Source organism: Sturnira hondurensis, unplaced genomic scaffold (genome assembly GCF_014824575.4).
Source record: "Sturnira hondurensis isolate 20B ecotype Veracruz unplaced genomic scaffold, ASM1482457v3 Scaffold0018525, whole genome shotgun sequence".
Classification (NCBI taxonomy): domain Eukaryota; kingdom Metazoa; phylum Chordata; class Mammalia; order Chiroptera; family Phyllostomidae; genus Sturnira; species Sturnira hondurensis.
The window spans coordinates 5784837-5799920 of record NW_028091156.1 but is presented as its reverse complement, the minus strand read 5'-3'; the positions used below and the strand labels follow the sequence as shown (position 1 = coordinate 5799920).

Here is a 15084-nt window from a genome sequence, read left to right as displayed (position 1 = left end):
CCTCCTGCCATTTCCAGGGGAGGACGGCTCACCTGGGGGCACACACGCCTTTTCGAAAACACAGTGATTTGCTCTAACCTAGGCAAAGGCAATTATCATTGTACAGCAAACCCCCAGTGGCAGGCATGAATTATTTAAATGCCTTTTTTTTGGATAAAGTCATTTCTAATCTGTTTTGTTAACCACAATTGTGGATTTGAGGTACCCATCCAATAAAGATAGATCCAATAAAGATTCTTTTTGAGTGGGGAGCTCATTAAAAGAACATTTTTAATGAGTTGACTTAAAAAATAAGTACCTCTTACTATTGTTAGGTAATCTTCAGTTCAGTTTCACTTCGTGAACACAGCGTAGCAGATACAGGTAAGGAATTTGCCTTGACTTTTACCGTAAGCCCTAAAGTCTTGGAAACCACTGTGTCCGGATCCTGGGCTTCCCCTTGAGCCCTGCCTCTGATTAGCCATCAGATCTTACAGGTGTGATGAAACATACCTGGTGAACAATACCACACATCACAGTGGCCTTCTTCTGTGCGCCATTGTCCTGGTGCATCTGTGATCGTGAGTCAGTCAACTGAGTGGACTTTCGTAGAGATGCTTGCCTGACTCAAACAGAGGTAAAGGATGATATGCCCGTGGGCCCTGAAAAGCAAAATCCAAGCTATCAGCGGAAGCAGTGATTTGTTTTCCAAAGGGGTCGAGCACCCTTGCACGGACGCCTGTTTATTCCCAGAGTAGGACGGGCACTATTGTCACCCACGGTGCTCTGGGGCAGCCGCAGCAGGCAACGGTGCTGCCGACACCGTGAGCAGCCCCCCTGCGGGCTGCGGTGGCTCCAGTTCATCAGAAAAGAACGTGCTCTGCCCTGGAGACCCCTGCACATCCTGGCGATTCAGGACGTCGGTGGAGCTGCAAGAGCCTGGCGTTCCCAGCCGCACCCCGCAATCCAGCTGGCGGCGGTTCGGTTCCAAAGCCTGAACTGTGTTTGAGGAGCGGTGCTCAGCACCAAAGGGATCTCGTGATTGTATTTGCTTTGTGAAACTAGGAAATGGTGGCCAGATACAGTGCTACGGAAATAAATGCATAGATGGTGTTCTAGAAGTTTTTTTTTCCCCTTCGAGGATCTCTTTATCTGCTATTTTTGAGTCTTTCGGAACCTGATGTAAGGGCCAAGTGTTATTTTCTCAGAAACCACCTTGAATAAGTCAGGAAGACAGCCATCTGGTGTAGGGCTTCTTATTCTCAAACGGGTGAACTTCGGGGGAGAGGCGGAATGGCCCGTCTCGAGATTCGCACTGGAAGCTTATAAACGGAATCTAGCCTCTTCGGTCTGTGGCCCCTTTTACCTGCCTGCCCATCCATGGAAGGAAGTGGAACAGGAATATAGGAAAGATGGGGGAAGATGATAGGAAGGCTTTTGTCCTAGAGGCTCAGTGTGCAACACGTAAGCTCTCGAATGAGACGGAGGCAGCAGCACGGCTTTTGCAGGGGCGGCCGGGCCCCTCACACGGGGACGTAGCAGAATGGGAGAAGCGGCAGGTGGGTGGAAGGGTGAGGAAGCCACCAGAAAGGTGGGACGGGGCCCAAATCAGACACTGCTCTCCTCTGTCCCTAAACAAGCTCGCTAAGTGACACTTCCTTGTGTCCCAGGAAGTGACGATCAGCCCGTGTAGACGATGTGGCTCCCGGCTGTCACCTACTCCGGGGGTGCCGCGGTGGGCACCGGGTGACCTCTTCCACGGCCCCCATTCCCAGGGCGGCCGCGCCGGCCGGGCCACCTGGGCGAACTGCCTGGCCTGAGCCCCTGCTGGCGTCTCTAGGGTCTTTTGTGCCCTGTGCCCAACTATTAGGGCGGCCCTGACATCACCGGCTCCCTGCAGAAGGGGACTGAGCGAGGACTCCGTGGAGGGCAGGGGTTGAGAAAGCTGGGCACGGGGCGGAGGAAGGTTTAAGGATGGGAGTCCAGGGGTAGCAGGTCGGCGGTGCAGGAGCTGGGGTCCGATGCACCCAAATCTTCCCCAGAGACAAAAAGGGGGCCAGCGTCCACCTCTACCCCGCAAAACCCAAACACCAAGAAAAAGAAAAGGCACCCGAGGCCCTGAGACGCCCGTACTCGGCGGGTGGGGCGCGCGGGACGAAAATAAACAGGGACCGCGCACTAGCGAGCGCGGGAGGGGAGGAGGAGGCGCCCCGCATCCCTAATGAGGGAATGAATGGAGCGGCCCCGCGGCTGGCGCCCGCCCACCCGCCGGCCGCCGCCAAGTGCCTCTGGGCGCTGCGCGCCGCGCCCGCCGCTCCTCCCGGCTCCGCGGCGGCGCTGAGCGCGGACTGAGCCGGGACGGGGCCCCGCGCGCGGCTGCGGCACGGCCGGCGGGCGCCGCTCACGCAGGCGGGGCGCGGGGCGCTGTCAGGGCCGCGGCTCCAGGCCCCCAGCCGCGCTCGCCCGGCCGCGATCGGAGGCGCGAGTTCACCTTCAGCCATGGCCCCGGGAGCTTAGCGGGGCCCGGACGCCGCCCCGGCGCCTCTACCCCGCGGCGCCGCCGCCGCCGCCGGCCCGCCCGCGCGGAGCCCTCCCTCGCCGCCACCCGCGTCCCCGGCGCCGCCGCGGGCCGCCGCCCCCTCCCCGCCCTCCGCGGCCTCGTCCCCTCTCCGCGCCGGGGCCGCTGGTGGCACCGCCCGCGGCCTGCGGGAGCGTTGCGCCCGGCCTCGGCCCGCGCCTGCGGAGCCCGCACCCCGGCCCGGCTCGCGAGACCCCGGCCCGACCCCGCCGCCCGCACAAAATGTCGGCCCGGACGCCATTGCCGACGGTGAACGAGCGGGACACGGAGAACGTGAGTATCGGGCGCCCCCCGCAGCGGCGCGAGTGGACCCCGCTGCGACCCCCGCGACCCCCTCCGCCCGGGCGGCTGCAGTTCCGGATCGCCTCCCGCGCGCCCCTCGCCCCTCGCCCCCTGCTCAGCCTCCAGGCTGCACCCGAGCCTCGGGCGTGAGGCCGGGGGGGGCCCTGAGTGGAGCCCTCCCCGCGGAGGTGGTCCTGCGGGCGAGGATGGGGCGATGGAGGGCAGAGGGGCAGGGCCGGGCGGAGTGGGCATCCCGATGGCTGTACTGCGCCCTGCGTGTCTGCGTCCCCGCGCCGGGGCCGGCTCCGGGTCACAGACCAGCCCGCTCACTCTTTCTTCCACCCGCGCATTTCGGGCTCTTTGAACCCCTGGCACCCCCCACCCCGCGCCTCCCGCGCCCCGCTCTGCCCTCCATGACTCTGCTTTTTGGAGCATCGTGTCCACGCCGGGGTCAGGGGTGGACGGGGCGAGAATGGTAGTAGGCGGATGTGTGCGTTTGTGCAGAGGAGTGTATTATCGTGCCGTGATACTCCTCACTAGTGATGAGTGGAGGAATTTCCCAAACGGCTTCTGGGGCCCCCGGGGTCACAGCAAAATGCTGAAAAGCCCTAGGAAACCGAGCACTTTTTATTCTCTTCCTCCAGTCAGCGGTGATAAATCAGGGCAGGCTTTACTTTAAATATCTCTCCTCCTCCTTCCTGTGTCACAAGGTACATTTCTTTGAAGGTAGGGTTTTCTGTGTCTTTGATCCACTTGCCCTCAGGAGTTTTTTCCTCCAGATGCAGATGTCGCTGGCGTTTCCACTCTGGGAAACCAGATGGACAAGATCAGGTTGTATTTCCACCTTCTGGAAAGTACAGTGGTGTGTGTGTGTGTGTGTGTGTGTACGTGTGAGTTCTCTCGTGGGAGAGACGTTTTAAAAAACAACTCGCGTGGCCTGTAAACAGGGCCTGGGCTGATTTTCTGACTTGTTTTGAGGAGCTGGAAGGGTAGCAGGTTTTGAGGGGCTGTCCAGATCTCTCTTGCTGTCCGGTTAACGGGTGGGCTCTCGAGGCACCCGCACCTTCGCAGGGTTTTTAAAATAAAGCAAATGCTTGGGCAGTAAGTTCTCAGACAAGAGATAGGAGCCGGAGGAGATGCAGACTGACTTCCGAAGTATTCCGGGGAGGTGTGAACAGATTCTTTGACCTTGGAGAGTCAGGACCACAAAGATTTAACGTGATTGTGTGAAGGCAGAAGAGATTCCAGGAACAGGCTATTGTTAGAAGACCCGGGAGGACGGACGTGTCCAAATGTGCTTCTGTCCTCTCTGGCCTGGTGCATTTAAAACCCGTCAAGATAGTGGAAGTCTGCTGCTCTCATGCATTATCACTGAATTGGCCTCATGACTGACTGTTGATACGTGATTTTGATTGAGGGGTTGAAGAAGGTCAGGGGGAAAAGATGAGAAATTTGAGAGGAGTTGATTTCGAAGCCAAGTTGGTGCAGAATTTCCCTAGCAGGGACTCTGTAAAGGTTCCTCTCATTTGGTGTGTCATTTCGATGTGTGTTAATTAACCTCAGACGGGTGAGAAAACACATTTTTAAGATTTTCTTTCGGATTCTGAAGAGTACATATAGCTCTTTCCATACCTGTATGAATGAGGTACTTTATACACACATGAAATAGCATTATAGAAACATGAGTACAGTATCATACGTGTCACCCCCAGAAAGCATCTTTAAGCTAAGCAGTAATCACGTGGAAAATTTTCTTGTACCTTTAAGAAGGATTTTGCGGCATAAACTCCTGTGCTGTTTCTGAACGTGTTAGTTCAAAGTCACTTTCATGGTCTTGTCCCTGGTTGTCACTGTGATGTTTGTAACCATACCTACAATTATGTGACTCACATCCTGATTGCCTCCTAATCGTCATGGAAAATAGGTATTATATCAACGCTGTTAATTTATCCATAAGTATACACTCAACTTTGGTTTTGAACTGGACGGGCAATAATAGTGGTATTTATGACAAGGCCTCTCCCCTCAAGAAACCTACAGAAAAGGGAAATACAACCCCAAACAGTGGACAGTAGAAAATCCTGTGTAAATAGGGTTAGTTGGTGAGTAAGTGCCTTAGGTGTTTATCATAGGGCCATAGTGAGGGTTATTTAAATCACCAATCAGCGTCTCTCTGTTCTCTGTTGGTAGCAAACGTCAGGATCCTTTCTTAATTTACCCCCTCATCAATGAAATAAAGTGACAAACCTGCCTGATAGCTAATAGGTTAAGGTCAGTGTGGCATTCAAAAGAGCATACATTTGTTTGTAGTGTTTCTAGTTCAAGGGACCTATTTTAAAAAGTGGTTGTGAAAATTTACATTTGTGTGATAATGAAAGGCTTCGCACGCAATCTTTTGGAATATTAAGGTCATAGCTGAAAATATTTCATGACCGCTAGAAATGAAAATAAGCAACTATGGTCCTTTAAAAAAAACATCTTGGCATTGCATTGAAATCACTTGCGGTTTGCATAAAAATTTGTCTAGTCATACACGAACGTATTTGGATATTTGTATCCTTGTGTGTATGTGATCTATACCCTTCCTCACAGCACTGCTGTATGCTGAGGCTACAGTTTAAAGTTCAAAAGAGAAATGTTAGGGCACGGAGCTTCTCTCTGCTGTTACTGTCTATAGTTAAGTGATAAAGAAGTAGTTTCTTTGGAAGAAAGTCTGTGTGTACTTTTCCAGATTATTTTCTGAAGGGTTTGTGTCTGCATCGTTGTTAGCGGGCCTCAGATGGCTGAATGGAACGGCACAACCAATGACTCACTTGAATGGAAGAAATACTTTATAGTGACGTAGAAAACACGTGTCACAGATAATACAATTAATTTACGCAAAGTAGTCTAGAATTTGGCTTGTACAGGGTAAGTCCAGATAAAGAGCAGGTATTTGAAATATTTCCTTTTTTCCCCCTTCTGTTAGATTACTTGGATCATTCCAGCATGAATGTAGATAATACACTACCATTCCTCTTGGGCACTTTTTAATGAAGCAAGAAGAATTTTGTGTGTGTTTTGGAAAAACTGTAATGACAGTAATTTTTATGGATACAAAATGTCCACACTATGCTTTCCATGTGCAGTTTTGACCAGTGAGAAGAAAATTGATTTGACTCCTTTCAGGGATGTTTTCCAGTGGACTTTGGTTAAAGCTACTTTGAAACTTTTAACAGCACCGCTCTGGATGGCGATTCGTTCCATAGATCTGAAGTTCGCTTGTTCCAGCGGTAACAAGTGGCGGCTGTAACAAAGGTGGCTGTCAGTAGTGTGTCAACTGGGAATCGCTGCTATAACCACTTCCCTTGGTTTGCTCAGTACCATGTTGTGAATTCACTTTGCCTCCTTAATTCTGTGCTTGCTGATGGCCAGGACAGGGGTTAGGAGTAATACCTAAGAGGTCAGTGCCTTAACGTTCCCCCTTTGAATTTTTTCATTTGCCATCAAAACATCACAGTGGCCGGCTTTGGGATTCTGATTGGATTACGCCAGGCTTAACTCTCTGTGCGCCTTAACTTGTCATTTACTTTTCCCAGGAATTCGTTTGTTTAGATCTAGACTCTGTGGATTTGTATCTTTCATTAATTTTAGAAAGGCAGGCACCATTAGCTCTTTGACTTTTGCCTTATTCCTCTGTTCTCTCCAGTGTTTCTGGTGATCTGATTAGAGATGCTAAAAGTTTTTATTCTATCCTACGTATGCCTTAAACTCTCATCCGTTTCTTCCCCTGTGTTACCGTGTCTCAGCTACAATTTATAGAAAAATCTACCGTGTGGTTACTGTATATAATATGTCTGAGTTAGCTGAGTCTCCTTGGCGGTATTTAAGTAACTGTTAGCCCCTCTGTTGAACTTGCTTCTTAGTGTGGCTAAAAACAGCTGACCGGAGAGCTACCTTTGTAACACGTTTCTGCGTGCACGGAACAGAATCGTCAACTCTAGGCATACACTGTACGGCCGCTGTCCGGTCCCTTTTCATCTTTCATGACTGCAACTTTATTCCCACTCGCTGAACAACCCCCGTTTTCCTCTCTCCCCAGCCCATGCCAACCACAGTTCTACTTTCTGCTTCTGTTAGTTTGATGGCTTTAGATACCACNAGTCACTGTTAGCTCCTCTGTTGAACTTGCTTCTTAGTGTGGCTAAAAATAGCTGACCAGAGAGCTACCTTTGTAACACGTTTCTGCGTGCACGGAACAGAATCGTCAACTCTAGGCATACACTGTACGGCCGCTGTCCGGTCCCTTTTCATCTTTCATGACTGCAACTTTATTCCCACTCGCTGAACAACCCCCGTTTTCCTCTCTCCCCAGCCCATGCCAACCACAGTTCTACTTTCTGCTTCTGTTAGTTTGATGGCTTTAGATACCACATTTAAGAGGAATCGTGCAGTATGAATCATTCTGTGACCAGCTAATTTTACTTAGCATAATGTCCTCAATATATATCCATGTGTATAATGGAACTTCCTTCCTTTTTATGGAGGAGAAATATTCTATTGAATGTATATGACACATTTTTTTTCACCCACTAATCTGCTGATGGACATTTGGGCTGTTTCCGTATCTTGACTGTTATGAATGATGCTACAGTATCATTATGAACTGGATGTCTATTATGAACATAGGGGTGCAGATGTCTCTTCCAGATCCTGCTTTCTATTTTTTTTTCAATCAATACCTAGCAGAGGGTTTGCTGGATCTATTTTTAATTTTTTGAGGAACTTCATTCTGTTTTCCATAGTGGCTGCATCGTTGGTTCCAATTTCTCCACATCCTCACGAACATCTGTTACTGTCTGTGTTGTTTCATTTTTTTTTAAATTTTATTTATTTATCTTTAGAGGGGAAGGAGAGAGGGAGAGAAACATCAATGTATGGTTGCCTTTAGTGCGTCCCCTGCTGGGAGTTGGCCTGCAGGGAACTGGCCTGCAACCCAGGCATTTGCCCTGACTGGGAATCAAACCGCGATCCTCTGGTTCACAGGCCCGTCATTTTGGTTTTTGATGATGGACATCCTAGCAGGTGTGAAGTGATGTCTCACTGGGGCTTTGATTTGCATTCGTCTGGTAGTGGTGCCGAGCATTTTTTCATATATCTGTAGGCCATTTTTACATTTTCTTTGGAGAAACACCTATTCAAGTCCATTGTCCATATTTTTAATTGTTTTTTTAATTGAATGGTAGGAGTTCCTTGTATATTTTTGATATTATCCCCCTTTCAGATAAATGCTTTGCAAATGGTTTCTTCCGTTCTATAGATTGCTTTTTCGCCCTATTGATTATTCACCTTGCTGTGCAGAAGCTTTTGGGTTAATATAGGGCCACCTGTCTGTTTTTTTGTTTTTTGTTTTGCCTCGGCTGCCAATGCCTTGGTATCACATCCATGAAATCATTTCTAAGAACAATGTACGGAAGCTTTTCTGCTATGTTTTCTTCTAGGAGCTTTGTAGTTTTAGGTGTTACATTTAAGTCATTAATCATTTTGAATTGATTTTGGTGTAGACGTGAGGGTCCATTTCTGGATGTCCAGTTTCCCCAGCACCATTTGTTGGAAAGACTCTCCTTTCCCCCTTTTGTGTATACTTGGCACTTTTGTCGATGGTCATTTGACTATACGTACGTAGGTTAATTTCTGGGCTCTTGGTTCTGTTTCACTGGTCTGTATGTCTATCTTTATGTCAGTACAGTACTGTTTTGATTACTTTGCAGCATGTTTCAAAGCCGTAAATTGTGAGGCCCACAGCTTTTTGCATCTTTCTCAGGATTGTTTTAACTGTTGAATTTTCTTCTGTTTCTGTAAAAAATCGCTGTTGGGGTTTTGACAAGGTTTGTATTGAATCTGTCAATCTCTTTGGGTCGCATGGACATTTTACCTTAACTATGAAAACTTCTAATGTATGAACACAGGGTGTCTTCCTGTTTATTTGTGCCCTCTTTAATTTCTTCAAGCAAGAGTTTGTCATTTTCAGCATACAAGTCTTTTTCCCCCTTGGTTAAAGTTTATTCCTAAGTATTTTATCATTTTTGATGCTATTGTAAATGGTATTGTTTTTGAAATTTCCTTTTTGTATCATTGTTTCTTATGGTGTGGAAATACAAATTATTTTTGTTTGTTGATTTTGTATCCTGCAACGTAACTGAATTTTTCTGTAGTTTTCATGTGTGTATGTGTGAAATCTGTATGATTTTCTACATATAAGATCATGGTCGTTTGTGAACAGGGTTCCTTTTATTTATTCCTTTTCAGTTTGGATGTCTTTTGTTTCTTTTTCTTGCCAAACTGCTCTAACGAGGGCTTTGAAAAGGTACTATATTGAATGTAAGTAGCATCTTGACTGGAAGGTTATTTTTTCTTTCAGCAGCATGAATATATTTGCATTCTCTCCTGGTGTCCGAGTTTTCTGCTGAGAAATCTGCTCATAGGCTTATGGGGTTTCCTTTGTGTGTGACAAGTTGCTTCTTTCTTGTTGCTTTCAAAATGTTACATTTGACTTTTGACAAGTGGACATCTTTGAGGTCCTCCTCTTTAAGTTCTTTTGGATTTCTTGAATCTGGTTGTCCATTTTCTTCCCCATAGATCAGAACTTTCAGACACTTCATTTTTTAAATAAGTTTTTTTGTCCTTTCACTGTGCTCCTTTTGGGACTCCCATAATGGGTATATTGCTGCATTTATTGATATCCCTTAGGCTTTCTTCGCTCTTTTGTATTTTTTTTTTCTTTTTGCTTCTCTGACTATAGATAATTTCAAACAATCTGTGTTTAAGCTGGCTGCCTTTTTTTCCTGCTTAGTGTCAGGACTGTAGTCAAACCCCTCAAATGAAGTTTTTAGTTTAGTTGTTGTATTCTTCAGTTCCCAAATTTCTGTTTGATTCTTTTTCAGATTTTCTCTCTCTTTGATGAAATGCTCATTCTCATTCTTGCATTATTTTCATGAGCTTATTGCGCATCTTTATGTCAGTTATTTTGAAATTCTTTGTTTAGCATTGGTTTATGGAGACTTAGTTTTTTTCCCTTGATTTCACCATTTTGCCCTATAACTTTGTGTTTGTATCTACACCTTTTAAAAATTGGCTACCTCTACACTTTCTAGACTGGCTCGATGCGTGGAAAGATCTCCATTCAGTGTAGCTGGAGATGCTCAGGGCTCCCAAGACTTTTCTGTTAGACGTGTCTTCTCAACTCATGTGGGTAGATTCTTGGTTAGTGGGACTTGAGAGCTCATTTTCTTTAGCTCCCCACACTCTGTTGCTCCCTCTGGTGTCTGTCTGCTGGACCGTGGCTCCTCTGAAGCGGCAGTGCAGCCAGCAGCTGTTTTTGTTCTCAGCGGGCATCTCGCGTTTGCCGATTCCCACCGGCACCACGAGCACAGCCGGGGAGACGGCGGTCCCAGGGCAGGTACCTCCCTGCAAAGCCAGCACGTTGGGTGGAAACACTACTCTTCGCCCATCTGTTGAATTTTTAATTTTATTAATTCTCTCTTTTTAAAAGTTTTAAGGCTTTTCTTCTCAAATCAGTCTGGCCTTTAAAGTAGTCTTTTGTTTTTCACCTATTTTTGCAATTTCATCTTCATTTTCTTAAATGTTTAATGTATAGTTGTTTACAGCCTGTGTCCGGAAATTTTATTATATGAAATTCCTGGAGATGGAGCCTGTATCGTTTGTGTCCATGGATTCTCATTTACTGTGGCTTGTTTCTTTTTGAATTTGCTGGGTTTTGCTGATGAACTCCTGTTTGCCCGATTTCTCTCTGTGTGAAATTTGGGAGTCTAAATCGAAGATGATGTTTTGGAGAGAAGGGTTGTATTTGCCCCTCCCCGGTGCCCCCTGGGAGGCTGACCTGGTACACTCCAGTCTTCTCTAGGGACCCTGGCCCAGTGAGAGTTTCAGGGTCAGCTCTCCCACTTTGTAGTGTGACCAAGGCTCAGTGTGTAAGCCCAGGGCAATACATCTGCTCTTGTTAGCTCAGGGCCGCACTCTGCCATTGTTTGTGACCGCTTCCAGTGAGACTTTGCTTTGTGTGTGTGTGTTTGTGTGTTTATTCATTTGTTTTTGTTTTTGTTTTTTCCTGGGATTTTGTGTTTCTTCAGGCTCAGCAATGCATTTTTAAAAGCGTGTTTTATCTGAGGGTACACCTCACAATATTTCGCCCACTACAGAAAGGCTGGAATACACTTTTTGAAAACGGTGTCTAGGAATTTCCATACTTATGTTACTTCTGAAATTGTCGTTATCTGTGCACTTACGCATGTGGACGATTTCCTAACCAATTTATAAGTCTTCCAGATCAAAAAATCTTAGTGCATTTTGGAAGCCATTTGTTATCATTGTTAAAATGATTCATTTTCAAAAACACTTCATTGTCCTCAGGGAAAGTGTGTAATAACATTTTTATAAAAAGTAGCCACATAATTGGCAGATAGATTAAAATGTGGCCGTCGTATTGAAATACATCTGCCCCGCGATGCAAACGTGTGTTTGTGCGGGGCGCCCTCTTTAGCCACGACGGTCGTTGAAATCAGGTGCCAGTGTAAACTGAACTTACCATCAGCCCTGCAGACACCTCTGTACCATGAATGGTAAAACTGTGATTGAAAACATCAAGAAAAATACTTACATTGCATCATCAGTAATGTCCTCCTAATAACCAAAACCTTGGTATCGTGAAAACTTAATGTTTCCACAAACTTTCATCTTTCTTGTACTGTTTTTTTAATGTCCACATACTGTCAGCATTTCTAAAGTTGTCCATACTTAAAAAATCTAAAGGTAGGTAGGGGTACTTGATCTAAATTTTGAAGACCGTTCCGCACCACAGAGTTTAGAGTCGGTCTACAATTCCAATGCAGGCAAACTTTGTCTTCCTAACTCTGTTGAAAGCACTTGAGATCAGGCATTACCTCCAAAGTTACCTTTGTACATCCTCTGTATTTGGGGGCACTCAACAATGTAACAACAAGTCAAGGTCATTTATTCTCAAGTACAGTGCATTTAGGAAGCAACTGAGGAATCGCTTCAAAGTCGCACTCCCTAACTCTCTTCCCTCCCACTCTGTGTTCTCACTCCGTTTCTTTAGGGTAAGGCTGGAATCTCTGTTCTCACAAACCCCTGGGCAATTCTGATGTGGATACCCACTGGCTAGCTTCTGAAAAACACTGAGTTATGTGATGACGATTACATTGTACTGAATCTCATCTTTTGATGAAAATGAATGGCGATCGATGTTTATCGTAGAAGGTGGGGTGGGAAAATGATAAATCGATCCTGATAGTGAAAAGCACAGGAGAAAATAGCAGGGAGTTAGTCGTTTGGCCTGGAGAGAATGAGGCACATGCGTATGCTCTTTGCATGGGGATGGTAAGGAGTTTCCTGTTCTTCCCTTACTTCTCCCAGTTTTATGGGTTCAACCCTATTGGACGTCATAGGTGACGACAGAATACAGGCGTTCATGGTCAGTGCTTCTAGTTACAGGCCGAGTGTTTTTTTTTTCTGCGAAAATATTATCTAATATTGTTTAGATCCGTGTCGTTCCGGCCGTAAACAAATCGGAAGCTCCGAAACAGTCCCAAGTTTTCACGGAACTCCCTGCAAAGGGTATAGTGACAGGTGGATTTTAAACCTCCGAAGCGGGAGCACCTTTCTTTGGGGATCAACAGTGCTGCTTTCACCGTTTCAAAAGAGGGTTCGCTTTTGTTTCCTTTTCCCTTTGTTTCATCTCAGTTGGAGACGATAGAGATACCAAGGCGAATGAAACCCATCCCCTCCTCAGGGGGGACTCAAAGCCCGAGGAGGGAGACAGACGCGGAGCCAAACAAGTGCAGTACAAAGTTCCTGTTCCTTGTCATCTGAGCGATCGAAACACAGACTGGGGGGCGGGTTCTCAAGAAAGGTTCACCGCCTTTGAACTTGGTAGGCCTCAGAGATCAGCCCTCTGCCAAGCGGCTCAGAAAAACCGAGTTGGAGGGAAGAAGAAAAAGAATATTGGGCTGAAGCAGCAAGAGGAACAAAGGCCCTGAGCATGCAGTTGGGAGGAGGGGGACAATAGCCTGTTGAGGGTGGGGACAGTTATTAGCTAGAGGGCCAGGCAGGAGGATCCGCAGAGCCCTGCGTGCCCGAGCAAGCGCTGGTCCTGCAGACCCCGGTCACCATTGGACGCGGTATACATAGAGGCTCAGCGTGATTCGATTTGTATTCTGGGTATGCCCGCATTTTTAGGGGCACTCCAGTTTTTGAAATGAGTGGCTGCTTTCTCATGACCCGTGAAAAAGCTTTTAAGATAGTATTTATAAAAACCGTACTTGGCACATTGGGGGAAGGGGTCGGTAAAAGGGAGATGTCAGGGCTTGTGACAAAGACTGTCCTTGACCAAACCTCAGGTTGGCTCCTCTGAGTCTTCTTCACTAGGCTTTGACCTTGGCCTTCACGTCTGTCTTGCCTGTCTCTGCAGGGCCTGCACACCAATCTAAGCAAGGGCTTCTGTGAAGTTGGTTTAGTGAGAATTACCCGCCCTTGGTATCTGACCACCCTGGGTAGCCAGTCAAGTTCCTTACGCCCTCCTTACCTTTGATGTCTAAGTTCTGGACCTGCCTTCAGCAAGAATCCTGTTAGGCTGGTTTAGCAAGAATCCCCTCTACCCTGGATGTCTCCCCTTCGTAGTTTTCCAGCCCCCCACCCCCTCACTCTGCCCTTTGGCTGTAAATCCCTCGCTGTCAGGGCCAAGTTCAGGACAGATCTCTCTCCCCACCGTAACACCCTTGTTGCAGTGATCTGGGCTACAGTCTTCCCATTTTCACAAATGTCAGAGAATCACTGCTTCTTTAGCACCAGTGAAGGTTTGCATTTTGTAATGAAATTCCCCACATAGTTCCCAAGAGGGGGTCTGTATTGGGAGAGAATTTAGAGAAGCCTATAGTAACCAAACAATTATTAGTAGACCAGAAAGGAGAGCCTCTCCAGACTCAGGGCGGAAGAACAGGGTGGTGTGAAGGGCTTGGTACAAGGATTTAGCAAATGCTAGAACTGGTCATTCATTACCCTTTTATGGTATCCTTCCTTTGTGATTTTAATCAGTGGTCAACACAGTTAACCCAAGGGGCGGGGGGAATTGTTTAGGTGTTGAGTCACTAGCTGGTTTATCTTGGGTAAGTCATTTGACCCTTCTTCCGTTCCTCGCTTACTGTGCATCTCATTTTGGTACCCTCCTACAAACTGTCTGGTGTACTTGTCTCCACAGAAATGATTTCTTGACCAAACAGCATTGCTAATTCATGCCATGGACCCTTCTGGCCACTCTAGATTCTTTCTGTTTGATGTTGAAACGCCAGAAACCAGAGAGAAATGAATTATAGACCAGCGGCCACTTGTTTGAATCTGGGGCATTGACTCGCTAGTAAATTCTTAACTACGGGTGTCCAAAGAACATGCTAAGGAGGAAAAATCCTGGCATGGAGAAGGCTGGCAGGAGCTTGGTGGATTTCTTCTGCTTTTCTCTTTTACCTTCCTCTCCAGGAGAGGGCAAAACCAACAGGAGTCTTCTCCCATCCCATCTCTGCTCTGCCGGAATTGAATAGTTATTATGCTGCTGATGCTACCTGGTGCACATTTGGTAGCAGTGTTTTCGAACTGGACTGTGTGTACTTTCTTTAAACCAGCCGTGTCTAATGCTGCCGCTCCTCGAGACCAGGTGCCGGTTACTGTCTGTCAAGGGCACCTGGCAGGCCTGGCTTCTAGATGTTTTTGGAATTGCCTGCTGCGTTGTATTAAAAACAGCAAGAAGATGTCAGTGAAATGCATCCGCCCCCTAAAGTACTCCAGCGCAGGGCTGTGTGCACAGCAGCTACCAGAGGGATGTTTGGTAGCTGTAGATAATAAAGATTCTCTCATTCGCTGGAAAAGCTTGAAGTACTTTAAAAATCTCAGGTGGTGCTCTGTAGATGCTGTATTTGCTTTTTTTAATTCCAGTCATTTTTTAAACAAATGAACTTCTGAGGTGTTTTGGAGACAGATTACCCCCCCCCCCAACTCCCTGTATGCATGTTCACGAGTCAAAGCCATCAGTGAAAATTTCACCTTACTTCAATAGGTTTACTCAGACGGTGTATTGACCTTTAAAGTTGACATGGTTATTAGCTTATATTAGGGAATAATTACTGGATTTCATTAGATTTACTCACTGTATTTGAACTGAAGGTCTTAGAATAGAGCCT

General features: G+C 46.9%; 1 protein-coding gene across 6 annotated transcripts in view; it reads left to right on the top strand.

Annotated features, from left to right (window-relative positions):
* Positions 1 to 2587: 2587 nt before the first annotated feature.
* MARK1 (microtubule affinity regulating kinase 1) overlaps positions 2588 to 15084 on the top strand; it is a 69970-nt gene continuing 57473 nt past the window's right edge. For 3 of the 6 annotated variants that reach the window (XM_037069379.1, XM_037069378.1, XM_037069377.1), the window contains exon 1: positions 2598 to 2830. In XM_037069379.1, the coding sequence (XP_036925274.1) occupies positions 2780 to 2830 (51 nt within the window). In that variant the 5' untranslated portion in view covers positions 2598 to 2779. Of the gene's footprint in view, positions 2831 to 15084 lie in introns of all 6 variants that reach the window. The other 3 variants (XM_037069382.1, XM_037069381.1, XM_037069380.1) reach the window with 3 other exon arrangements.